This window comes from Leucoraja erinacea, chromosome 20 (assembly GCF_028641065.1).
Source record: "Leucoraja erinacea ecotype New England chromosome 20, Leri_hhj_1, whole genome shotgun sequence".
NCBI lineage: Eukaryota > Metazoa > Chordata > Chondrichthyes > Rajiformes > Rajidae > Leucoraja > Leucoraja erinaceus.
Genome location: NC_073396.1, coordinates 35,292,687 through 35,319,701, shown reverse-complemented (window position 1 = coordinate 35,319,701; position 27,015 = coordinate 35,292,687). Strand labels below are relative to the sequence as shown.

Genomic DNA, 27,015 nt, shown 5'->3' with positions numbered 1-27,015 from the left:
ACCTACTTTACTGATTTTAGCAAATACCATCTATCCAACATCCATTTAGTACTTCCAATAATTTTTCGTGGCCTGGTGTCTGCCACTGATTTAGTATCCCTGGTAGATACGTAGCCCATAACCAAATATTCCTTTGGACACACCATTCCCAAGTTTAATTTGCCAATTCATCACAAGCTGGTGATATCTTTCCACCCATATGACTTAAATATGCCATCACCGAGGTATTATCTATCTACCATCTACCATGCTGCAGTTTCATTCCTGAGCAATAAGATTTTTGCCCATGAAATGCACTTAACATTTCTAACCCTTAGTGTTATGTAGGTTAGCTTCTTATATATTCCATCTCCCCCATAGCTCGAGATGGTATCAGTTGTACCATAACCAATTGCACTGGCATCTGTTTGTAATAGCACAGACGGGTTGTGAATAACTATTGGGTTTGGAGCAATACTTAACATTGTGTTCCCAACATTGTAATTCTTTTATAGCTTCTATCATTTTTCCCTTGGCCAAAATAAATGACCTCTATAATATATGCGCCCATTAAACTCTGTGGCTTTCCATATTAGTAAAGTCATTAACATATTAAATGTGTTAATGGTGTCAATTTTGACTTAAGTGGATGGATAATGAATCCCAGCTGTTCAAACAATTGTTTAGTGGCAACCACTGGCTAACATGCCGATTCATAAGTTATTCCCACAATAAGGATATCATCCAACTATACCATTACTCTATGATTTTGGTGTTGCAGCAGTCCCAACGCTGGTTTAAAATTTTTCCCCCTGTTGGATATTGAGTAGCAAGGATCTTAAAGATTAATACTTGCCATACAGTAGCCTGCTGAACACTAAGTCTTTAGCACTGCTAAAAATATCCATTTTTAAAATGAATATATTGCACAACATTGTGAAGTATTGATAATCCATAATAATACGGCAACCCCCATCTTTCTTATTTCTAATAAAGATATTTGAGACAAATCCTGTTTTTCAGGTTTGGTTTATTCCATTACCAGCATGTATATCTGTCCGGTATATGTTGTACTGGAGGGTTTTGTTTGTGTAGAAACTCTATCAGATATCCCTTAAAACTGCTAAGGATATATCTGTCCATAGATATATTACACCACGCTTCAACATGAAGTTGCAATATCCCTCCAACTTCCGTGCTCCCTATTAATGCTGGAGCCCCAAATTCACCTACCTCCATGGTTATTGGTGGTAACCAAGTTATTTTTCTTGGTTTCATATGCGGTTGTGGAGAGCCTAATGGTTAATGTTACTTTTGCATCTTCCACAGTGGTCGTCCCGGCCCAAACCCTAAACAGGACGCTGCTGCTGGGTACCTCTGCCCAATTCTTTGTAGTATAATTACAAAAACACTACCTCTCTTAGGATGCACATGAGGTTAATGTCTTCCCCAGATAACCTTTGGATGCTTTAATCAGCCCCAAAGTCAAGCCTCCTCGCCAATTCTTTACCTGTTTAGACAGGTCTCCCCCCCCCAAATAACGGGGTCTATAGCCCTTTGCTTACATAGTATAGCGAACTAGGGTCTAGAGCTGGCTTAATGGCCCTTCAAACTGCACATTGCAAAAAAATAGTGCTAATGGCATCCTTGTGGTCACTAATTTTGTACACCTTATTTAACATGCGGGCCAAAGCTGTTATGCCCGCCATGAGACCTTTCAGAGTATTACGGATTTTCCCAACTCCTAACGGCCTTCCCAACATGTCTGCAAATGCACCTGTAACAATGGCTACATTAAGAGCACCACAATATTCCGGGGTATAGAAGCCTTGCCAACACTTCAGCAAAAATATTAGCTTGAAGTTGATGGGTGGACACACAGTCCTTCAATACTCACAGCCATCCTCTCGCAATCATTCTCCGTGAGTTCTGCTGGCAGTACTGCTCATCATATTCGGCAGGTTGTTTTCCCCCCCCTTCAATAGGGGACAGTGGCTCCATCACCTGCTCAGGCTTTACCCCGTCAGACCTTCCATACCCTCCTCAGAGGCGTCCGACATTTCATGCAGCCCATATGGGAAACTGCTGTGGGACTTATATTATTATTTGCCCACTGTGGCTACCTCCAATCCCGGAGCCTGCCAATATGGAGAATTTTACTCCAGCAAACCGCTCCAGCCGACTTACATGCTCTCGGGCACTCGTCGTCGCGGGTGCTTAATATATGGGACCGCTCCTGCCGACCTTGGTGCTCTCGGGCACTAGTCGCACGCGGTATATCCCACAGCCCGTCCCCATGCCTACGGGCACTGGACCGTTCCCCATGGTCCTGGTACTCACGGGCACCTCTACCCATTTAGGGTGAAGTTTGGCACTCGCTCCCATCTGGGAGATGCTGGTGCCGACATTTATTGCTGGCTGCTGCTGGTCATTAAACAACAGCCCTTCAGCTCTATACTGACATCAGTCGCTGGCTCCCTGCTGTTCAGCATCCCACCAGTAACGACCTGTGGCTGTGGCCTGCCTTCCTTAGCTGGCTCCCTGCTGTTCAGCAACACACCAGTCTCTTCAGAATACAGCAAGCACTCTGGAAAAAGCACCAAAAAAGGTAAGGGAAATTTGTTCTTACCTGTACTGGTTTTCAGCCTGCCGTTTTCGGAGGAACGTCCTTCCTCCCGCAGCCCCACGGACCCCGTAGCGCAGGTCCATGGGCTGCTGTTCCCGATGTCTGCTCTCTCTCTCTCCCGGGTGGTGCAGCTGCTTTAATCAGCTGCGGAGCGCCGAACGACTGCATCTAAAAATAGACCCGACTTGGTCTAGAAACTCCCCGGGCCGTGTAGCTTTGTTTCCCGCCCGGCAGCAGTCTCTTGCCGGTGCGGGGAGCGACGTCGGGCACAGCTGTTCTGTGCTAAAAATAGCCGTTTGGGAATCCTCTCCGGAGAGAATTCACACTAACGGCTGCTGCTGCTGGTCTGGCTGCAATATTTCTGCAGTCTCCCTCCAGCTCCTGCAGCTTCTTGTATTTCCTACCTGCAAGGTAAGTGGAAAAATTTTTGCAGTCTCTTACCTGCTTCTTTGCCTTTCTCTCTAGGGAGACGTCGTCTCCCACTTCTGACTCGTTCAATGCGTGTATGCGATATGGCACGCATGCGTCGTAGCGGGTTTCTTTCATGGAGTCCATAAGAGTAAGTAGAGAAAACAATTAGTAAGGTGAACTTAAAACAAAGTTTTGTTTGATGTCATAAGAGATGAACTTCTTCAAAATATTTATTTATATTTTTGCTTTACAGATTTAAAAAAATAGTGCAATTAACACTTTTCATGTTTTTGAAAATTTCAGACCTCTTGTGGAAAATATTTCCATTGCACAAATGTCCAGCTGGAATACCCTGCAAGTTTTGAATGATAATGATAGTTCTGATATCCTGTTTCCAGTTGTTGCCGTAGGTTCCTGTTCGCAGTCTGGTAAGTGTGTGAAAACAGCAGTGATTTATGCTGATTCTTTATTAGCTTGGAGCTCCCTCTGGTGCTTCATTAATGTATGATCACCTGTTCATGACCAGGCAGTACATCCTGTATTTCTTTACATGATGCATCATTTTCCCCTTTTAAAGAATAATCCCCCCCCCCCTAAGCATTTTCTTTCATCCTCATTGTCTTGTCTACTTTGAGTGTCTTTCTTGTGGTTGTCATCATTAGCTGAATTGAAATAGTGTAACATGCCGAAGCCAAGCTTTTCCCCTCCTTCAAGCAAAATTATCAGTTACCATCCACTAAATTCAACTGAATTGTTATAATATACAATTGTTATAATATACAAAGTGACAAATAAAGAATATTTTTCTCAACTAAGGCATAATTATTAGATACTCTCCCTAGGGGGAGGGTGGGGGGGGGGGAAAGGGAGGGGGAGAGGAGAGGGGGAGGGGCGGGGGGCAGCGTTCGCGGAGGGCCTCCAGGGTCCCCGTGGACACAGCGTGTTCCCTCTCCGGGGAGGCGCGGGCATGGGCCCGGAGGAGGGGCGGGCGGTCGGTCGACCTCGGTGCGGCCGTTGGCAGTCCGCTGCCTGGACCTACGGGTGGCTGTCTTGGGCGAGCCCAGGAGCAGACGGACGGGGAGATCCCCCCCATACCTCCCGGTCCTCCCCCCTCTCTACCGGGTGCCCAGGTGTCAGGAGTGTGGTGCTGTAATGTGGCCGGGGCTTGGGGAGCGGCCCCTTCGGATGGTTGAGTAGGGGCTGCGGCCTCTCACACTGCACATGGAGGTGGGGCGCGGTCTCTTCCTCGCCACGGAAGAGCAGTGCAAGCAGGCTGTAGGCGCAGCTGGCCGTGAGGAGCAGAGGCAGCTCATGGAAAACAGTGCCCCTGCGCGTTGAAAATGCTGAGCAGCTTGCTGTGAGGAGCAAAGGCATTGTGACGTCATCCAGCTCGTTAGATTTAAAGAATGTCAGATTGGTGAACAATTTTAGTAAAAATCTTGGGAAATAATGAATCAAATTTACAGATAAGGGGATTTTTGAAATCATGAGATAAATCTCTACCAGAATATGTAAAACCTTCATCGTTACCGCGTCGGGTTTTCGAGGAGGTGAGTCAAAGAAAAAGTTCAAACAAGCGAACATCCCCACAAGTAAACATCCAAGATCTGAGTTTTATATTATGCTACACTAAGTGGGACCTGTTGGGTCCCAGCATGACACGGGAGGGCTGGTCCCCAAACGCAATATTCCACCTCTCCACCAATTCCAATATTGGTGGCCAGTGGGGGGGAGCGCTAGTATGGGTGTTGCGCGTTGAAGGGACTGGTTTCCCAGAGGGCTAATATGGACATTGTGGATCGAATAGATTGTTGGGCTGGCGGCTCAGTCACTCAAGCCTGTTGTGCTGGCAGCTCACTTACTCACGGCTGGTTGGTTTGCAGTTGACTCACGGCTATTCCTTGAAATTCCATTTCAAGCAGGGTGCAAGAGCACCAAATTCAAGGGCAGTTTCATACCATTGCAAGCAGGGTGCAAGGCCACTAAAGACAGCGAGTCGTGACCTCTTCCTCCCCCATCTTGCAGAGACTGAGCCACGCCCACACTTCTGGGTTTTATAGTCCCTCCCCCCCTCCCACCAGAAAGGGCGTGGCCTTCATGGCGTGATTGACATGAGAGAGAATCTCAACATTTTTTAAACACTAATGACTCTTTTATTTTTCATCAATGGGAAAAATCCTCGGCACCTGATGGACGGAGGGGGGGACTGAGTAAGATGGCCAAAATTTAGGCAAGGCAGCTCTAATTGCGCAAGGCAGCTCGCTTTAACACTTTGAAAACCAAAGGCAAGGCAGCTTGCTTTCAACACTTTCAAAACCAAGGGCAACACGGCTTTAGCACTTTCAAACCAAAACACACTATTGCATTTTCAAACTACATTTTCAAACCACATTAAGGGCACTGACAGGTCAGTAAAACCACTCACAGTTTAGTAGACATGTGGTCAGTGTTATTCACAGCTCAGACTGAGAATTGCGATCTCTCGCTCCCCCATCTTGCAGAGAACTGAGGCACCTCCACACTTCCAGGTTTTATAGTCCCTCTGGAAGGGGCATGGCCTTCAGGAGAGAGAATCTCAACATTTTTTAAACGCTAATAACTCTTTTATTTTTCATCTATGGGAAAAATCCTCTTGTCCTGCGCAGCGGAGGGGTACTCCGAGTAAGATGGCCATAAATCACAGCCGTAAGTGGCAGTGTTTTTTCTAAAATCAATATAAAGAACTACAGGAAGTGGTCAAGATCAGACTTTTAGTAATATAGATATGATAGTGAAAATCTACAAAGTTCATTAGTTTCAGGCAAAAAGACTGGGCACTTTCCCATCCACCCCTCTCCAATCAGGGGCGGAAATCGCTATCAAGACATGGGGGGACACAATTTCATGGCGACCGCGGATATGCGCGCGCAACCACACACACGCGAGGCTTCGGAGGCTTCAGCCGTGGGCCCTGTGGATGGTAACATCGGGACCTGATTGGTGACCGACTTGGAACTCCAGCAACAGCAGCGTTGTCCGCCCCGAATCGTGAGGCTTGAATCGGCCCGTTCACGGGGCCTTTCATCGCACGGCGCGGCTTAAAATCGGCTGGTGGGGGCGTCACCATTGGGCGCCTTGATCGCCACGACGCAGTAGATTGATTTTAAGCTGCGCCGGGCGGTGAAAGGCCCCGCGAATGGGCCGATTCAGCTCTTAGAAAGCGTCTGATATCCGCTTGAATCTTTCAAAAGCTCCAATGTGATAAATAACACTTAAACAAATAAAACTGAAGCAAATATAGGCAAGCAGATGAACCAACCTTGGAAGGAGAGGAGGTGGGGGGAGATAGAAATAGAGAGAGAGAGATGGTAACAAAATATTAAATAACGTGAGGGACTTACCTGGAAGCCAGCCAGGAAACCCGTTCGACCGATTCCTTAATGACCTGACCTGTTAAAATCCGATACCCATTTAAATCTTTCCCATCCACCAATACATCCAATTAATTCAAATGGTAATTGTTCCCATATCAGACAGCTTTGGAAGATCAAAACACAATTGGTGACACATCGTGTTAATACGGTATTAATAGACACATTTAACAAGCGCTTAACGGTGACACCATCACTGTCTCGCGGAAAGCGGAGATTTTAATAGTTTTTTTTTTTTTTTCACCAAATTTCAAAATCCGTATTACAAAACATGGAGGGGATTGTCCCCCACCTCTCAAAATATGAGAGGTTGCAGCCCCCCCCCCCCCCAGGATTTCCACCCCTGCCGATCACAACTTAAAACCCACTTGCAGCCCGACTCCAGTCTGCAAATACTGGACCCTCGTCCACTACCCACCTCCTCCATGCTGCCCAACATCAGTCTGGCCACTTCTCCATCACCAAAAATAGAAATTGAGGTGGAGAGGCTATTTGGAAGACAGAAAAGCCGGAAATCTCCAGAACCGAACAATGTTTCCCCCTCTACCCTGAAGCTCTGTGCCAAACAACTGACTCCGGTCTACACAGACATTTTCAACCAGTCCCTGCAAACCTGTACTGTCCCTGCCCATTTCAAAGTCTCCACTATTGTCCCTGAAACCAAAAAGACAAGGTTACTGGTCTTAATGACTACAGGCCTGATGCACTGACCTCTGTAAGTGATGAAGACCCTTGAAAGACGTGCTGGCCCAGCTGAAAAATATTACATACCGCCTGCTGGACCCCCTGCAGTTTGCATACCGGGCCAATAGATCAGTGGATGACGCAATGAACCTAGGCCTGCACTTCTTCCTCCAGCAGCCAGGGGACCTACACCAGGGGACCTATGCAAGGATTTTGTTTGTGGATTTTAGCTCTGAATTCAACACCATTGTGCCAGAGCTAACTCCAAACTCTCCCAGTTGATTGTGCCTGAATCCCTCTGTCAGTGGATCACCAAGTCCCTGACAAACAGGAAGCAGCATGTGAGGCTGGGAAAGCACATCTCGGACCTACAGACCCTCAGCATAGGAGCACCACAAAGATGCTTACTCTCCCCTCTCCTTTACTCTCTCTACACCAACGAATGCACCTCCACAGACTCCTCTGTCAAGCTTCTCAAGTTTGCGGATGGCATAACCCTGAATTGACTGATCCTGGATTATGGGAGGCTGCCATCGACTCCACAGTCAAAACGGCACAACAGAGGATGTACTTCCTGGGGCAGCTGAGAAAACACAATCTGCCACAGGCAATGATGGTCCAATTATATACTGCCATCGTAGAGTCTGTCCTCACCTTCTCCATCATGGTCTGGTTTGGCTCAGCCACCAAGCACGACATCCAGAGGCTGCAGCGAATCGTTCGATCAGCTGAGAAGGTTGTTGGCTGCAACCTTCCCCCCCCCCCCCATTGACAAACTATACACTGCAAGGGCCAAGACACGAGCGGGTAAGATCATCTCTGACCCCTCTCATCCTGGCCACAAACACTTTGAATCACTTCACTCTGGAAGGCAACTCCGGGCCGTCAAAGCTGCTACAGCCAGACATAAAAATTGCTTTTTTTCCACGAGCAGCAGCTCGACTTAATAACCAAAAATCTGCAGCCCAATTTTGCTCTGGTATTCTATTTCATTCACATATTTAAACTATGCTTTATTATTAATGTTTCATGTTTTATTCTTAATTGTTTACTGTATGTCGTGTTCTTACTTGCGAGCGGAGCACCAAGGCAAATTCCTTGTATGTGTATATACTTGGCCAATAAACTTATTCATTCATTCATTGAAAACATCGACATATTTTCATCATAGGACATTTGTAAAGAAGTCAAGTCTGGCACACTTGTAACTTTACTGAGTATTTAATAAAGGCACATGTAAGGCACATCCCAGTACTGACTGCATCTAGTCTTCAGGCGTACTGGAACCAGGGGAGGAGCAAGGGGAAGATATCACAATTATACCGGGATAACTAAGGCGTGGTTAGTGGTATTGAGGTAGCTATATTATAGGTTGCATGCATAAATCATCTACAGACCTTATCCTTCTAAACCTGCTAAATCCATGTAATCATGCGTACTTAGCTGAGGAAGCCAACTTATGAAGGTATATGTGAAACGTTACTCATACCGAATGGGTCTAGCCAGCAAATATTAAAGGGCCTGTCCCACTTTCATGACCTAATTCACAACGTTTTTTACTCGTGGACATTTTTCATCATGCTAGAAAAAACGCCCGACCTCCTACAATCTCCTACGACCTTGTGACGACCATGCTGTGAGTATGAGTCAAGGGCAAACTCGGCAAAGGTCGTGAATTAGGTTGTGAAAGTGAGACAGGCACTTAAGGCTGTTTTTCTAAAAAAATGCTGGCAAATAATAAATGCGTGTAAACCGTGTAAAATATGAAAAGTATTTTGTTAAAGAAAATGTACTTGTCCCATGTCCCTGAGTGCCAAATTAACTTATGCGGCTAAGTTATTGAAATTATCTTGCTTTTCAGATGCCACGTCTGATAACTTGATATACTGCGATGAACATGAAAATGCCTCACTTGCTGTAGAGCTTGCCCAGAAAGGATCCCAATTTCAGTACAGGTATGATTGTAATGATAATTCTCAATGACCCGAGTGTTGGTAAGTTGGTTTCCTTTACGGAAATATTCTATTTGCTATAAATATTGCAAAGATATGCGAAAGAAATGTTCACAAAGACTATTACAGCTTTTACTGCACAGTTTAGATGCCAAGACAGGTTTTGTTTTGCTGATGTATATATTGTTTATCTCATACAGTACTGAAGTCACTCCTCCTCTTCAGGCTGACATTGGAGCTCTTTTGCCACCAGCTGCAGTCCCAGAATCGATGACTGTTGGTGAGTAATCCCACAAAATGATTGGGGTTACATTAAATTTGTTAATGTTCTTCAAATTACTTGTGAACTTTTGATGAATACTTATACATATAGAGTATCTGAATTAACTTAAAAAAGAAATCAAATCCACATTAGTTTGCCATATACATCCAGGGTGCAATAAAATTCCTTGTTCGTAATAAGCTCATAATCAGTATACGGTAATGATACAATAATAAATGCAACAATGAATTAAAAACAGAATGGTGCAAAGCTTGTATTGCAATCTGAAGCAGTGCAAAAACAAAAACACCCCTAAAGTGTAATAATGGAATAACTGAATGAGGCAGAGTTCAGAGTAATGCCCCTGTCCCACTTAGGAAACCTGAACGGAAACCTCTGGAGACTTTGTGCCCCACCCAAGGTTTCCGTGCAGTTCCCGGAGGTTGCAGGTGGTTGCCGGAGGTTGCAGGTAGTGGAAGCAGGTAGGGAGACTGACAAAAACCTCCGGGAACTGCATGGAAACCTTGGGTGGGGCTCAAAGTCTCCAGAGGTTTCCGTTCAGGTTTCCTAAGTGGGACAGGGGCATTAGAGTACGTGGTTGGCACCTCCAGGAATCTAGTGTGGATGAGGTGATTGTTCAGGAATCTGATAGCAGGGGGGAAGAAGCTGCTTTTAAGTCTAGACGTCCAGTCTTGCAAGCTGCTTTATTCCCAGGAGGTAGAAGAGAGAAAAGGGAATGGCCAAGATGGCAGCCATTCTTTATGGTACTGCCAGCCTTCTTGATGCAACGAACCCTGACCATGGACTGGATGAAAGGAAGTGTTAAACCCGTGATGGGCGACGCAGTCTTAACTACTCTCTGCAGGTTCAGGCGGTCAAAAGTGGAGCAGTTGCCTTACCAGGCTGAAATATATCTTGTCGGAATACTTTCTGGAGAGCATTTGGGAACATCCGAATGAATCGTTGTGAACATGCTGAATCCTCTCAGATGCCTTAGAATATAAAAACACTGATATGTTTTTCTTAATCATTGCATCAGTGTGAAGACATAGATTAAGCTATTGAAGATATGCATGCATGCAATACCTTAAAAGTGGACTAACCATAGTCTTATAGAGCAGTATCGTGACTTCATGGCAAGCATACTATACATCTTCTGTACCAGATGTTAGGCTGCATTGAATGACGACAAAGCCACGGGAGCGATCGTGAGGCTCCTCTCTCAGACCATCCTGAAATCCGTGTTGTCAAAGGCCATTGACCTCTGGTAATCATTATTCTTTAAAAGAATATCATTAAAATCCTGAAAAATAATAGGTATATCTGTAACATAATGAAAGACATTAATCAGAAGTGAAATAACATTTCTAGTTTAGTTTATTATTATCACGTGTACTGAGATACAGTGAAAAGCTTTTTGTTCGTGTACGATCCAATCAAAGAAAAGACTATACATGAATACAATCAAGTCATCCACAGTGCACAGACAAAGGTACAACATTCAGTGCAAGATATAATATCGAAGTCCGATTAAAGATAGATCAAAGGTCTCCAGTGAAGTGGATGGTAGGTCAGGGCCGCGCTAGTTGATGAAAGGACCGTTCAGTTTCCGGATAACAGCGGGGAAGAAACTGTCCCTGAATCTGGAGGTATGCGTTTTTAAACCTCTGCACCTCCTGCCTGATGGGAGAGGGGAGCAGGGGGAGTGACCGGGGTGAGTAATCCTTGATTTTGCTGCAGGCCTTCCCAAGGCAGTGTGAAGTGTACATGGAGTCGATGGAAGAGTGGTTAGTTTGTGTGATAGCCTGTGTGGCAATTCTCTGCAATTTCTTGCGGTCCTGGATGCAGCTGTTCCCAAACCAGGCTATGATGCATCCCAATGAAATGCTTTCTACGGTACATCTGTAGAAGCTGCTGAGGGTTGTTGGGGACATGCAGAACTTTCTAAGCTTTCCAATGAAGTAGAAGCATTGCTGTGCTTTCTTGGCGATCGCTTCGATGTGGCTGGTCCAGGACTAATTGCTGTTGATATTTATTCATAGGATCTTGAATTACTTGTAATATTTATTCCTAGGAACTTATTTTTCCTTTTTCCTCCTTATAGTTTGATCTACAACTGCCCCTGAATATAGCACTGAGCATGTCAAAAGAGTAGGAAGTCAATTCACCAACATATTTCTTCTACGTTACATTACGTAGGAAAAAACAATGTTGTTAGCCGGTGGTTCTCTGTGGAACTGCCAAAATATCTCTGCAGTATTGTCATCTGCAGTTCTACATGATGCAGGCCATTTTTTCTTCAAGTTTTGGCACTCAGTGCATCAACTTCAACATCCTTTGCCTCTGTGAAGAGCATAGTTCATATACTGGCTATGAATAACTAATTCAATGCTCCTAAACTTTGTATTTCAGCTCTAAGTTTTGCTCGCAAAGTGCAATACCAATTGGCCCTCCCCCTCCTGTTGAAGCACTTGGTGTGATATCCCATTGAGGTGAAAAGTTCAGAGTGTTCCTGTGTTGCAACTTTGTATTGAAGTGTGTTGGAAGCTGATAGGAAGGAGCAGCCGTCAACGAATCAAAAAGCAGAAAGGCAGCCGGACGGACGGACGGCAGGCGGCAGCCACAGAGTTTTATATAATAACTAGACCAAGTGCAGACCCGTTGGGTCTGTTTCCCCAACAGCTCCTTCTATGGGTGAGAAACCTGTTTATTTTTGAAATATTGTGGTGGGGGGGGGTGAAGGATTTGATTAAAAAAGTGTACTTAAACACGACGAAATGTAATGAGGAGCGGATACTTAGAAAGAAAAGCGAAATCTCTACCGAAATGGAAAAGACGTCGGCGATTCTGCGTCCGGTTTCGGAGTTGCGGTGAATCAAAGGAAGAAACGCGGCCGGAAGCCGTACATGCAAATGGATCCATTCCGATTGGACGTCCGCGAGCGTCGGGCATCGCGATTGGACGTCCGCGAGCATCGGGCATTGTGACATCGCACGGCGGGAACGAATCGAAAGGCAGGAAGGGATCCGTACGGCAGGCGGTCGGATGGGGCGAGAGTTTTAAAAGTATACTAGACCAAGTGCAGACCCGTTGGGTCTGTTTCCCCAACAGCGTTTGCGGGGGGAGGGAGGCGTGAGGTGTGAAGAGGGGAGGGAGGAGGAGGAAACGGGATAGATTTGGGAGGGAAAGGAGAGCGCGGTAGGGGGTGAGAGATGGGGAGAGAGATGTGGGGGAGGGGGGGGGATGGGGAGGAGGGAGGGATGGGGAGAGGTGTGTGGGGGGAAAGAGAGGGGAAAGAGTCGGGAGGGAGTGTGGAGGGGAAGGGGAGAGAAGTGGAAGCGTGGGGAGGGAGGTGGAGAGGGGTAGCGGGAGTGATGGAAGAGGGGCAGAGGGATAGGGGGAAGGGGGTGGGGGGAGAGAGGGAAGGGGGTGGGGTAGGTAGACAGGGAAGGGGGGTGGGGGGAGAGAGAGGGATGGGAGAGGGGGAGGAGAGAGTGGGAGAGAAGTGAAAGAGTGGGAGAGAAGTGAAAGAGTGGGGAGGGAGGGAGGGGTAGAGGGGTAGTGGGAGTGGTAGAAGAGGGGCGGGGGGGAGTGGTGGAAGAGGGACAGAGGGGTAGGGGATGGGGCGGGGGGAGAGAGGGGAAGGGAGGGGAAGAGAGGGGTGGGGGGGTGGGAGAGGCGTGGGGTAAGGGGATAGAAGTGGAAGAGTGGGGGGGGAGGGGTAGGGGGAGTGGTGAAAGAGGGGACAGAGGGGTAGGGGGAAGGGGGTTGCGGTAGCGAGGGAAGGGGGGTGGGGGGGAGAGAGAGATGGGTGGGAGAGTGAGAGGGGTGGGGAGAGGGAAACATAGAAATTAAGTGCAGGAGTAGGCCATTCGGACCTTTGAGCCTGCACCACCATTCAATATGATCATGGCTGATCATCCAACTCAGTATCCTGTACCTGCCTTCTCTCCATACCCCCTGATCCCTTAAGCCACACGGGCCACATCTAACTCCCTCTTAAATATAGCCAATGAACTGGCCTCAACTACCTTCTGTGGCAGAGAGTTCCAGAGACTCACCACTATCTGTGTGAAAAATGTTTTCCTCATCTAAGTACTAAAGGATTTCACCTTTATCCTTAAACTGTGTCCCGCTTGTCCTGGACTTCCCCAACATCGGGAACAATCTTCCTGCATCAGACAAATGCAATTCAGGACTTTTCTCTTCACAAGCAAAGTCAGAATGACGGTTAGTGAAGAATTCGAACAATCGCTGAACGTTCAGATGCTGCGCGCGCCTCCTGCACCAAAGGGGGGGGGGGGGGGGGGGGGAGCGTGTGTCGTCACGCACAAAGATCTTGTAGCGGTGAGCTCCGCTATAAGATCTTTGGTCACACACTAAGCTCGCGCCTCCACAAACAGATGAGCGTCTTCTTGAATGGAGAGCGCGTGGCTGCCTCCACAAACAGTCACACGCACTGTGGACCCGCCCCCACAAAAAATATTGTGTGAGGAAGGGGAGGAGGAGGGTGGAGAGGGGGAGGGGGAGGAGAGGAGAAGAGGGGGAGGAGAGGAGGGGGGAGAGAGGTGGGGGGGGGAGGGGTTGGAGCGGGTGTGCATGAGTCGAGAGAAGAGAGAGGGGCAGAGAGAGAGAGAGAGGGGCTGGAACAAGAACAAAAAAGCTGGATAAACTCAGCGGGTGCAGCGGCATCTATGGACCGAAGGAAAAGGGCAACGTTTTTGGCCGAAACCCGGAAGAAGGGTTTCGGCCAAAAACGTTGACCATTCAATTCGCTCCATAGATGCTGCCACACCCGCTGTGTTTATCCATCTTTTTTTATGTCGACCATCGATTTTCCAGCATATGTAGTTCCTTCTTAAAGGCAGAGACTGTGCACGGTAAGGGAATGAGGAGGAGAGGGGGAAGAGTGTGGTGGGAGGGGGGAGAGTGGGATGGGTGGGGGAGAGGGGGGGGGGGAGAGGGAGGGAAAGAGTGGGTGGGGGGGGGGAGGGGGGGAGAGAAGTGGAAGAGTGGGGAGGGAGGAGGGAGGGGGGAGAGGGGGTAGCAGGAATGGTGGAAGAGGGACAGGGGGAGTGGTGGAAGAGGGACAGAGGGGAAGGGGAAGGGGTGGGGGAGACAGGGGAAGGGAGGGGGAGGCGGGAGAGGGGTGTGGGAAGGGGAGAGAGGTGGGAGAGGGAGGGGAAGGGGGAGTGGTGGAAGAGGGACAGAGGGGAAGGGTGCGGGGGAGAGGGGAAGGGGGTGGGGGGGGGTAGAGAGGAAGGGGTGGGGGGGAGAGAGGGATGGGAGAGGGGTGAGGAGAGGGGAAGGGGAGGGAGAGAAGTGGAAGAGTGGGCAGGGAGGGAGGGGTAGTGGGAGTGGTGGAAGAGGGACGGGGGAATGGTGGAAGAGGGACAGGGGTAGGGGAAGGGGTGTGACAGGGAAGGGTAGAAAGAGGGGTGAGGGAGGGAGAGGGTGGGGTAAGAGGAGAGAAGTGGGGGAGAGTGGGGAGGAAGGGGTAGAGAGACTGGTGGAAGAGGGACAGAGTGGTAGTGGAAGTGGGTGGGGGAGAGAGGGAAGGGGGTGGGGTAGAGAGCGAGATGGGTGGCAGAGGGAGAGGGGTGAGGAGAGGGACACAGAAACATAGAAAATAGGTGCAGGAGTAGGCCATTCGGCCCTTCGAGTCTGCACCGCCATTCAATATGATCACGGCTGATCATCCAACTCAGTATCCTGTACCTGCCTTCTCTCCATACCCCCTGATCCCTTTAGCCACAAGGGCCACATCTAACTCCCTCTTAAATATAGCCAATGAACTGGCCTCAACTACCTTCTGTGGCAGAGAGTTCCAGAGACTCACCACTATCTGTGTGAAAAATGTTTTCCTCATCTCAGTACTAAAGGATTTCCCCTTTATCCTTAAACTGTGTCCCGCTTGTCCTGGACTTCCCCAACATCGGGAACAATCTTCCTGCATCGGACAAATGCAATTCAGGACTTTTCACTTCACAAGCAAAGTCAGAATGACAGTTAGTGAATAATTTGAATAATCGCTGAGCGTTCTCTATGGCAACAATGTATTTGAGCATTGGGCATTATGACATCACACGATGGAACGTTCACCAGGGGCTGGGCGCCTGCAAAGGCATATGTAAATGAATCCATTCCAATTGGCCATCTGTGAGCATTGGGCATTGTGACATCACACGATGGAACATTCACCAGGGGGCTGGGGCTGGGGCTGGGTTGCTTCTATGGGTGAGAAGCCTGTTTATTGTTGAAATATTGTGGTGGTGGGGGGGGGGGGGGGGGGGGTGAAGGATTTGATTAAAAAAAAGTGTACTTAAACACAGACGAAATGTAATGACGAGCGGGATACTTAGAAAGAAAAACAAAATCTCTACCGAAATGGAAAAGACGTCGGCGATTCTGCGTCCGGTTCGGAGTTGCGTTTGAAATCAAAGGAAGAAACGCGGCCGGAAGCCGTACATGCAAATGGCTCCATTCCGATTGGACGTCCGCGAGAAGTCGGGCATCGCGATTGGACGTCCGCGAGCATCGGGCATTGTGACATCACACGGCGGGAACGAACGAAAGGGAAAGGGAGGAAGGGATCCGTACGGCAGGCGGTCGGACGGGGGAGAGAGAATTTTAAAAGTATATACTAGACCAAGTGCAGACGACTTGGGTAGACCCGTTGGGTCTGTTTCCCCAACAGCGTTTGCGGGGGGGGGGGGGGGGGGGGGGGGGGGGGGGGCGTGAGGTGTGAAGAGGGGAGAGGGAGGAGGAGGAAACCGGGGATAGATTTGGGAGGGAAAGGAGAGCGCGTAGGGGGGTGAGAGATGGGGAGAAAGATGTGGGGGAGGGGGGATGGGGGGAGGAGGGAGGGGATGGGGAGAGGTGGGGGGGGGAAGGGTCGGGAGGGAGAGTGGAGGGGAAGGGGGGGGAGAGAGTGGTGGAAGAGGGGGAGGGAGGTGGAGAGGGGGAGAGAAGGGGAGAGGGAAGTGATGGAAGAGGGGCAGAGGGGATAGGGGGAAGGGGGTGGGGGGGGAGAGAGAGGGGGGGGGGTAGGGTAGACAGGGAAGGGGTCGGGGAGGTGGGAGGGGATGGGGAGAGGGGAGAGGAGGAGGGGGGAGAGAGAGTGGGAGAGAAGTGAAAGAGAAGGAGAGAAGTGAAAGAGTGGGGAGGGAGGGAAAGAGAGAGGGAGGGTAGGGGGGTAGCGGGGGGAGTGGTAGAAGAGGGACGGGGAGTGGTGGAAGAGGGACAGAGGGGTAGGGGATGGGGTGGGGAGAGAGAGGGGAAGGGAGGGGAAGAGAGGGGTGGGGGGGGGAGAGGCGTGGGGTAAGGGGATAGAAGTGGAAGAGTGGGGAGGGAGGGGTAGGGGGAGTGGTGAAAGAGGGACAGAGGGGTAGGGGGAAGGGGGTGGCGGTAGCGAGGGAAGGGGGGTGGGGAGAGAGAGATGGGTGGGAGAGTGAGAGGGATAGGGAAACATAGAAATTAAGTGCAGGAGTAGGCCATTCGGACCTTTGAGCCTGCACCACCATTCAATATGATCATGGCTGATCAACTCAGTATCCTGTACCTGCCTTCTCTCCATACCCCCTGATCCCTTTAGCCACACGGGCCACATCTAACTCCCTCTTAAATATAGCCAATGAACTGGCCTCAACTACCTTCTGTGGCAGAGAGTTCCAGAGACTCACCACTATCTGTGTGAAATATGTTTTCCTCATCTCAGTACTAAAGGATTTCCCCTTTATCCTTAAACCGTGTCCCGTTTGTCCTGGACTCCGCCAACATCGGGAACAATCTTCCTGCATCGGACAAATGCAATTCAGGACTTTTCACTTCACAAGCAAAGTCAGAATGACAGTTAGTGAATAATTTGAATAATCGCTGAGCGTTCTCTATGGCAACAATGTATTTGAGCATTGGGCATTATGACATCACACGATGGAACGTTCACCAGGGGCTGGGCTCCTGCAAAGGCATATGTAAATGAATCCATTCCAATTGGCCATCTGTGAGCATTGGGCATTGCGACATCACACGATGGAACATTCACCAGGGGGCTGGGGCTGGGGCTGGGGCTGCTTCTATGGGTGAGAAGCCTGTTTATTTTTGAAATATTGGTGGTGGGGGGGGGTGAAGGATTTGATTAAAAAAGTGTACTTAAACACGACGAAATGTAATGAGGAGCGGATACTTAGAAAGAAAAGCGAAATCTCTACCGAAATGGAAAAGACGTCGGCGATTCTGCGTCCGGTTTCGGAGTTGCAGTGAATCAAAGGAAGAAACGCGGCCGGAAGCCGTACATGCAAATGGATCCATTCCGATTGGATGTCCGCGAGCGTCGGGCATCGCGATTGGACGTCCGCGAGCATCGGGCATTGTGACATCGCACGGCGGGAACGAATCGAAAGGCAGGAAGGGATCCGTACGGCAGGCGGTCGGATGGGGCGAGAGTTTTAAAAGTATACTAGACCAAGTGCAGACCCGTTGGGTCTGTTTCCCCAGCAGCGTTTGCGGGGGGGGGGGGGGGGGGGGGGGGAGTGAGGTGTGAAGAGGGGAGGGGAGGAGGATGAAACGGGATAGATTTGGGAGGGAAAGCAGAGCGCGGGTAGGGGGGTGAGAGATGGGGGGAGAGATGTGGGGGAGGGGGGATGGGGAGGAGGGAGGGATGGGGGGAGGGGAGGGGTGGGGGGAAAAGAGGGGAAAGAGTCGGGAGGGAAGAGTGGAGGGGAAGGGGGGAGAGAGAAGGGAAAGAGTGGAGGGGAGGGTGGCGAGGGGAAGTTGGAGTGATGGAAGAGAAGGAGGGATAGGGGAGGAGAGGCAAGGGGGGGGGGAGGGGAAGAGGGGAGAGGGAGAGGGTAGAGGGGGAAAGGAGGGGAGGGGGGTAGAGGGGGAGAGAGGGAGAGGGAGGGGAGGGGGAGGGGGGGGGGGGAGAGGAGGAGGGTGTGGAGTGAAAGGAGGGAGGTAGAGAGGGAAAGAGTGGGGTGAGGGAGAGGGGAGGAGAGAGGGGAGAGAGAGTGAAAGAGTGGGAGAGAAGTGGAGTGGGGAGGGAGGGAGGGGGTAGAGGGGTAGCGGGAGTGGTAGAAGAGGGACGGGGAGTGGTGGAAGAGGGACGGGGGTTATGGGATGGGGTGGGGGAGAGAGGGGAAGGCAAGGGAAGAGAGAGGGGTGGGGGTGGGAGAGGCGTGGGGTAAGGGGATAGAAGTGGAAGAGTGGGGAGGAATGGGTAGGGGGAGTGGTGAAAGAGGGACAGAGGGGTAGGGGGAAGGGGGTGGTGGTAGCAAGGGAAGGGGGGTGGGGGAGAGAGTGATGGGTGGGAGAGGGAGAGGGGTGGGGAGAGGAAAACATAGAAATTAAGTGCAGGAGTAGGCCATTCGGACCTTTGAGCCTGCACCACCATTCAATATGATCATGGCTGATCATCCAACTCAGTATCCTGTACCTGCCTTCTCTCCATACCCCCTGATCCCTTTAGCCACACGGGCCACATCTAACTCCCTCTTAAATATAGCCAATGAACTGGCCTCAACTACCTTCTGTGGCAGAGAGTTCCAGAGACTCACCACTATCTGTGTGAAAAATGTTTTCCTCATCTCAGTACTAAAGGATTTCACCTTTATCCTTAAACTGTGTCCCGCTTGTCCTGGACTTCCCCAACATCGGGAACAATCTTCCTGCATCAGACAAATGCAATTCAGGACTTTTCTCTTCACAAGCAAAGTCAGAATGACGGTTAGTGAAGAATTCGAACAATCGCTGAACGTTCAGATGCTGCGCGCGCCTCCTGCACCAAAGGGGGGGGGGGGGGGGAGCGTGTGTCGTCACGCACAAAGATCTTGTAGCGGTGAGCTCCGCTATAAGATCTTTGGTCACACACTAAGCTCGCGCCTCCACAAACAGATGAGCGTCTTCTTGAATGGAGAGCGCGTGGCTGCCTCCACAAACAGTCACACGCACTGTGGACCCGCCCCCACAAAAAATATTGTGTGAGAAAGGGGAGGAGGAGGGTGGAGAGGGGGAGGGGGAGGGGGAGGAGAAGAAGAGAGGGGAGAGATAGGAATGGGGGGAGAGAGGAGGGGGGGGTTGGAGGGGTTGGAGCGGGTGTGCATGCGTCGAGAGAGAGAGAGAGGGGCAGAGAGAGAGAGAGGGGCGGGTGGAACAAGAACAAAAAAGCTGGATAAACGTCAGCGGCCGAAACCAGCGACAGAAGGTTTAGGACCGAAGGAAAAGGGAACGTTTTTGGCCGAAACCCGGGAAGAAGGGTTTCGGCCAAAAACGTTGACCATTCAATTCGCTCCATAGATGCTGCCACACCCGCTGTGTTTATCCAGCTTTTTTTATGTCGACCATCGATTTTCCAGCATATGTAGTCCTTCTTAAAGGGCAGAGACTGCACGGTAAGGGAATGATGAGGAAGAGGGGGAAGAGAGTGGAGGAGGGGGGGGAGAGTGGGATGGGTGGGGGAGAGGGGGGGGGGAGGGAGAGAGGGGAAAGAGGGTGGGGGGGAGGGGGGGGGAGGTGGAACAGTGGGGAGGGAGGGGGAGAGGGATAGCAGGAATGGTGGAAGATGGACAGAGGGAGGGAGTGGTGGAAGAGAGGGGTAGGGGAAGGGGTGGGGGAGAGAGAGGGGAAGGGAGGGGGGAGAAGGGGTGGAGGAGGGAGAGGGGGTGGGGTAAGAGGAGAGAAGTGGGAGAGGGAGGAGGGGAAGGGGGGAGTGGTGGAAGAGGGACAGAGGGGAGGGGTGCGAGGGAGAGGGAGGGAAGGGGGGGGGTTAGAGAGGGAAGGGGTGGGGAGAGGGATGGGAGAGGGGTGAGGAGAGGGAGAGGGGGGAGGAGAGAAGGAGGAGAGAAGAGGGAAGAGGAGGGCAGGGAGGGAGGGGTAGCGGGGAGGAGAGGGACGGTGGAAGAGGGACGGGGGAGGGGGGGGGAAGGTGGAGCAGGGAGTGGTGGAAGAGGGAGGGACAGGGGTAGGGGAAGGGGTGTGACATGGAAGGGTAAAAAGAGGGGTGAGGGGGGAGAGGGGGTGGGGTAAGAGGAGAGAAGTGGGAGAGGGGAGAGTGGAGGACGGGGTAGGTAGAGAGACTGATGGGAAGAGGGGGACAGAGTGGTAGGGGAAGGGGGTGGGGTATAGAGAGGGAAGGGGGGGGGGGGGGAGAGAGAGAGATGGAGATGGGGCAGAGGGAGAGGGGTGAGGAGAGGGACACATAGAAACATAGAAATTAAGTGCAGGAGTAGGCCATTCGGCCCTCGAGTCTGCACCGCCATTCAATATGATCACGGCTGATCATCCAACTCAGTATCCTGTACCTGCCTTCTCTCCATACCCCCTGATCCCGTTAGCCACAAGGGCCACCTAACTCCCTCTTAAATATAGCCAATGAACTGGCCTCAACTACCTTCTGTGGCAGAGAGTTCCAGAGACTCACCACTATCTGTGTGAAAAATGTTTTCCTCATCTCAGTACTAAAGGATTTCCCCTTTATCCTTAAACCGTGTCCCGTTTGTCCTGGACTTCCCCAACATCTGGAACAATCTTCCTGCATCAGACAAATGCAATTCAGGACTTTTCACTTCACAACCAAAGTCAGAATGACGGTTAGTGAAGAATTTGAATAATCGCTGAGCGTTCTCTATGGCAACAATGTATTTGAGCATTGGGCATTATGACATCACACGATGGAATGTTCACCAGGGGCTGGGCTCCTGCAAAGGCATATGTAAATGAATCCATTCCGATTGGCCATCTGTGAGCATTGGGCATTGTGACAGAAGAAAGAATAGATGTATGGATAGCAGACAGTCATGCAGTTTGACGTATAATGGGAATTAGTGTTATTTTTGAAGTTTGCAGCCAAGTTGGTGGTGTGGAAAAACACATTACCAGATGGAAGAAATATAATTGCAACTAAATGTCTGTAAAATTGCTGCACTCATATTAAAGTCTCCTTGAGTGGCAAAGCCCTAAGTAAGATATCACACGTGAGTTTTAGTCTGGATGGATGATTGTACGATTTGCCACATTGATGTAATTTGGGTTATGTTGCGAACCTCGATTATAAATTTGGTGCATGGAGGATTTTCATTGTACTAACTGAAAAACAGGATGCCTCCAACATGATCAAATAACGAAAGCAGCACAATTTATGGTGAGCTTTGTTCCTCAACAGGCAGGTAGTTAAACTCTCAAACAGTAAATCACGGAGATTTATTATTCAGGTTCCTTCTCTGCAAGATGTGCAAGCTGACCCTCAAATGAAAATTGTTAAGCTGAATATCCCATTGTCTAATGTTGAAATCGTAAATCTTAAACTCCAAAGCAATGCCTTGGCATGTGCTCCAGTTTGTGAAGAGCAAATTATCCATTCAAGACTGCAACAAACTGCGAAACTTTTTTCATTGTCCGAAAATGGCCATGGATAATAGACTCCTTTAAGTCGGGTTATTTGTAACTTTATGAAGTGATGTTTTGGTATGGCTTGCAGACAAAAATGCTGGAGAAACTCAGCGAGTGAGGAGCGAAGGAATAGGTGACGTTTCGGGTCGAGACCCTTCTTCAGGATTAGATATTTTAATATGTCTCAAAGTGTATCAATGGAAAACTTATGTTTTATATTGGTCATCTTAGTTTAATTTTATCTTCTGCAAAATCTCACAGCTGACAAAAATGTGTGCTATTTCATTTCAGCTATAGTACATTCCCCTGACATAAAACATGGAACAGTACAGCACAACAACAGACCCTTCAGCCCACAATGTCTGTGCCGAACATGATGCCAAGACCATCTCTTATTTACCTGCGCATAATCCATATCCCTCCATTCTCTCCATATCCATATGCCTATCTATAAGCCTCTTAATTAACACTACCATATCTGCCTCAACCACCAACCCTGACAGCGCCTTCCAGGCACGCACTGCCCTTACCCCCTCTGTGAGGGGCAAAAAGGGCAGCATAGTGCGTTGAGGTAGAGCTGCCTTACAGCACCAGAGACCCGAGTTCAATCCTGACTGCGGGTACTGTCTGTGCGGACTTTGTACGTTCTCCCCGTGTCCTGTGTGGGTTTCCTCCCACATTCCAAAGACATACAAGTTTGAAAGTTAGTTGGCTTGATATAAATGTAAAAAAGTGTCCCCAGTTTGTGTAACGTAGTGTTAATGTGCAGGGATCGCTGATCAGCGTGGACTCGGTGGGCCGAAAGGCCTGTTTCCACGCTGTATCTCTAAACTAAATTAAACTAAAAACATCTCTTTTAAAACTTTGCCCCTCTTACCTGAAAGCTTTATCCTCTAGTATTTGATTCCCCCCCCTGGGGTTCTAACTGCCTCTCAAATTTATATATTTTTATCGGGTTTCCCTCCAGAGAAAACAATCCAAGTCTGTCCAACCTCTTCTGGGTAGCAAATACCCCATAATCCAAGCACCATTCTGGTAAATCGCCTCTGCACCCACCCTGGCTTCCAAACCCTTCCTATAATGGGGTGACCAAAACTGCTCGCAGTATTCCAAATGTGACCTAACCAATGTCCTATAAAGCTGCATCATGACATTTTGAATGTTATACTCGCTCACCTGACCTATGAAGGCAAGTATACCATGTGCATTCTATACCACTCTATCTACTTGTATTCCCAGTTTCAGGCAGCTATGGACTTGGACTCACAAGATCCCTCTGTACATCAATGCGGTTGAGGGTCATGCCATTAATTGCATATGTCCTTACATTTGACCTTCCAGAGTGCAACATCGCGCACTTGCTCGAATTTAACTCCACCTGGCATTTTTCTGCCCATTTCGGTAGCTGATCTATATCCCGCTGTGTACCTTGACGTTCCTCCTCACGGTCCGTGACTACAGCAATCTTGGTGTCATCTGCCAACTTACTAACTGACCCGTTAACATTTACATCCAAGTCATTTATATATATATCACAAATAGCAGAGGTCCCAGCACAAATCCCTGCAGAACTCCAGAAGGTCATGACTTCCTGCCTGAATATTATCGTTCCACCGCAACTCATTTGGGCTTCTATCAGTGGGCTAGTTTAGAGTCCGTATGACCAAGTTACTGTCAAGCCTGTACAACATAATATTCTGAATCAACCTTGGGGAATTTATCAAATGCCTTATAGACATATAGACTTATAGACCATATAGACAACATCCACCACCCTACCTTCATTGATCACCTTCGTCACCTCCTCAAAAAACATAAACAAGTTAGTATGACATGACCTGCCATGCAGAAAGTCATGCTGACCAGTTAACCTGTTCTCCTCCAAATGGGAGTAAACTCCATCCTGAAGTATCCTTTCTATTAGCTTCCCTTCGACTGACTTGAGACTCACTGGCCTCTAATTCACTGGATTATCTCCACTTCCCTTCTTAAATAAAGGATCAACATTAGCTACTCTCCAGTCCTCCAGGACCTCAACTGTGGCTAGTGAAGTTGCAAAGATTTTCATCAAGGCTCCCGCAATCTCCTCTCTTGCTTCACTCAAAAACCTGGGACAAATCCCATTAGGTCCTGGGGATTTACCCACCTTCGTGCTCATCAAGAGTCCCAACAGCTTCTGCTCCTTAATCTCAAGATGTCCTTGAATATTAGCGTTCTTCATATTTCGGAAGTGGCGGTGCTGTTGAACAGCTGCGGCTCGCCTGCTGTCCGTCTGTTTTTACTTTTTTTGTTGTTTTTTTTGTCTTGTTTTAGTTAAATTTCAGTTTATTCGGCTGTGTTATGTGTGTGGGGGGGGGTGAAACATGTTTTTTTGTCTCTTCCTTCGGGGGAATGCGACATTTTCTTGGCGAAGCTGGCCGTCTCCAACTGCGACCGACCTCAAGGCTCCGGAGGCAGGGCCAGCCAGGACTTACAACGCGAGGCTGGCCGACTTCGGGGCTGAGGCGGCGGTGGCCCAACTCGGAGCTGAGGCTGCGGGACTTGGAGCTGAGGCGGCGGCGGCCCGACTCGCTGATGCGGCGTTCCAGCTTTCGGCAGCGGCCCGACTCGGAGCTGAGGCTGCGGGACTCGGAGCTGAGGCAGCGGGACTCGGAGCTGAGGCAGCGGGACTCGGAGCTGAGGCTGCGTTTAGGTGGCGGGCCGACTCGTAGCTGAGGCTGAGGGACTCGGAGCTGAGGCTGAGGGACTCGGAGCTGAAGCAGCGCGGCCCGACTCGCTGAGGCGGCGTTCCAGCTTTCGGCAGCGGCCCGACTCGGAGCTGAGGCAGCGGGACTCGGAGCTGAGGCAGCGGGACTTGGAGCTGAGGCTGCGTTTAGGTGGCGGGCCGACTTGTAGCTGAGGCTGAGGGACTCGGAGCTGAGGCAGCGGGACTCGGAGCTGAGGCTGCGTTTCGGCGGCGGGCCGACTTGTAGCTGAGGCTGAGGGACTCGGAGCTGAAGCAGCGCCGGCCCGACTCGCTGAGGCGGCGTTCCAGCTTTCGGCAGCGACCCGACTCGGAGCTGAGGCTATGGCGGCCCGACTCGGAGCGGAGACGGCATTTCGGCTTTTGGCAGCGGCCCGAATCGGAGCTGAGGCGACATCACTTCAGAGGTCCGCTGGACTGGAGGGCGGCATCTTTGGCCTGGATCGTCTCAGCGCAGAGGGAGAACAGGGAGTGAAGAGACAGAGACTAAGACTTTTGCCTCCATCACAGTGAGGAGGTGCTTGGTGAACTCAGTGTGGTGGATGTTAATTTGTGTTTATTGTATGTTTTGTTATTTATTATTATTGTGTATGACTGCAGGCAACGAAATTTCGTTCAGACCAAAAGGTCTGAATGACAATAAAGGAATCTAAGTCTTGTCATTTATCTCAATGTTCTCCCTTTTTTTCCTTTGAGGATGACTTGCTATCACTAGTTTTGTGCATTCTGAGGTGGCCGTTGACTTGTATTGTTTCCAAAATGTACATTAAATGGAGTGGTCATGAAGTGACATTAATACTTAATTCAGCATTAATGTTATGATTTGAGTATCATATGATCTGAGAAAATTATATTTTTTCTCCTTAAATCTGGGATTGTGGAATTCGCTGAATCACATAGCCCCACTTTAGTGTTGCCTTTTTTAATATAGATTAGTGGCTTGATATCTTGACAAAGGTCAAATATTTTGAGCAGCTAACACCAGTTTGAAGCTAAATCCGTGCCAGATGTTGAGCCCCTTGGACAGGGGTTCCCAACCTTCATCGCCCCGTTTACCCCTGGCAACTTTAATAGCACATAACAATGTTATTTCACTTATTTATGAACAGCTAATGATGGACAGATACCGGTATACCAGAACCAAACACAATCAATCAATGAGAAAAAATGTGTACAAATCCAGAATCCATGTACAAATTTACCCCTAGGTAGGTGAAATTTACTCCCTGGATGTAAATTTACCCCAGGTTGGGAACCCTTGCCCTTGGACATGACTCCACTGCTGCTCACAATTCCATAATAGGTAGTCAAAGTCTCTGAAAGCATCTCCAAATACCCAATCCGAACAATTGTATTTCAAGCATTGCATGTCACCACAGCCCACTTGGTAATTTATCAACAAGCTCTCTGAGCATGGGATTTGTATCTATATTTATATTCTCTCTATCACCATTGCATGCAACCTTATTGAAAGTCTGAAACTAGCATCACACAACCAACCTATACTTCAGATATTTCAATGAGGAAAGCCACATAATTCAACCTGCATTTCTTTTTCTGGTATTAACCATAGGGTTTACTGTGCTACAGTGTTTACAGCATTTTGGGTCATAATATACCGTTTCTTCCAATATATCAAATCAACACTAATTTTCCGTACTTAAGTTTAGTATTTTGACGCAAATACATGTGGCCGAGGTTTGCTGTTATGTGAAGGACATTAATTCCTTTCAACGATGTCTGTTAGGGATTTGCGACCATGAAGATCAGGCTTTCTTGCATAACGTGGTATCCTTCTCAGGATTGAGGTTGACTTCACAGTGGTTTTGTGGGTTCTGAGGTGGCTAATGAGGCCAATGTAGCGACTGCAAACTGAGGGGCGGGATGGATGGTTTGTGAGGTGGTGTGCTCCTTTCCTTGCTTTTGGAAGGCTGGATATCAAAACTGCACAGATTCTCAATATCACCCCGAGTGCTCTTTCTCTTCAAATGATCTATAGCCAGGGCCTTGCATTTGTAGGTTGGGTTATTGTAAATCTCCACGGCTAAAATCACAACTTTGAATCATTGCTGCTGTCTCCATCTTAGGTTGGCCCCTAAAGGTGTGCTAACCATGATATCAACCAATGGATCTGCAACAGAACCAATCCCAATGATGAGTAATGTCATATAAACTGCACCTTTGCCCCGACACTTTTTATCTTCTTCACTGCAATGTTGCACCTCACCTCCAACAAATCTCATTTGGCAGTGCAATAAATCTGGAGAACAAGTGTGAATGTGTTCAATATAATTGATTCACAAAAAGATTTATTGGTAATCATGCCATTATTACCGCAAAGTTGGGTCAATTAAATTAAGTAATAGAGAGACTTTGGTGGACACGGTGATGTTGAAGGGCAGGTTACTGGACCATCTTGAGAAAAAGAACAACGAGTTAAAGATTATTTTGGGGAACCGGTGGTGGGTACGTAAATGAAAGAAAATGATATGCACCTTATGGGAGAGTTGCATTGTCAGAGAAAAATCTTATGCAAAAGAAACAGGGAAGAAGGGAAAATCACC

At 49.0% G+C, this 27,015-nt stretch overlaps 1 protein-coding gene across 1 annotated transcript in view; it reads left to right on the top strand.

Moving 5' to 3' along the window:
- The window catches only part of snx29 (sorting nexin 29), a 695,647-nt gene that overhangs the window by 83,563 nt on the left and 585,069 nt on the right, over nt 1-27,015 (top strand). The window contains exons 9-11 of the mRNA XM_055651849.1: nt 3,320-3,444; nt 8,972-9,065; nt 9,263-9,342. Of these exons, the coding sequence (XP_055507824.1) occupies nt 3,320-3,444; nt 8,972-9,065; nt 9,263-9,342 (299 nt within the window). The remainder of the gene's footprint in view (nt 1-3,319; nt 3,445-8,971; nt 9,066-9,262; nt 9,343-27,015) is intronic.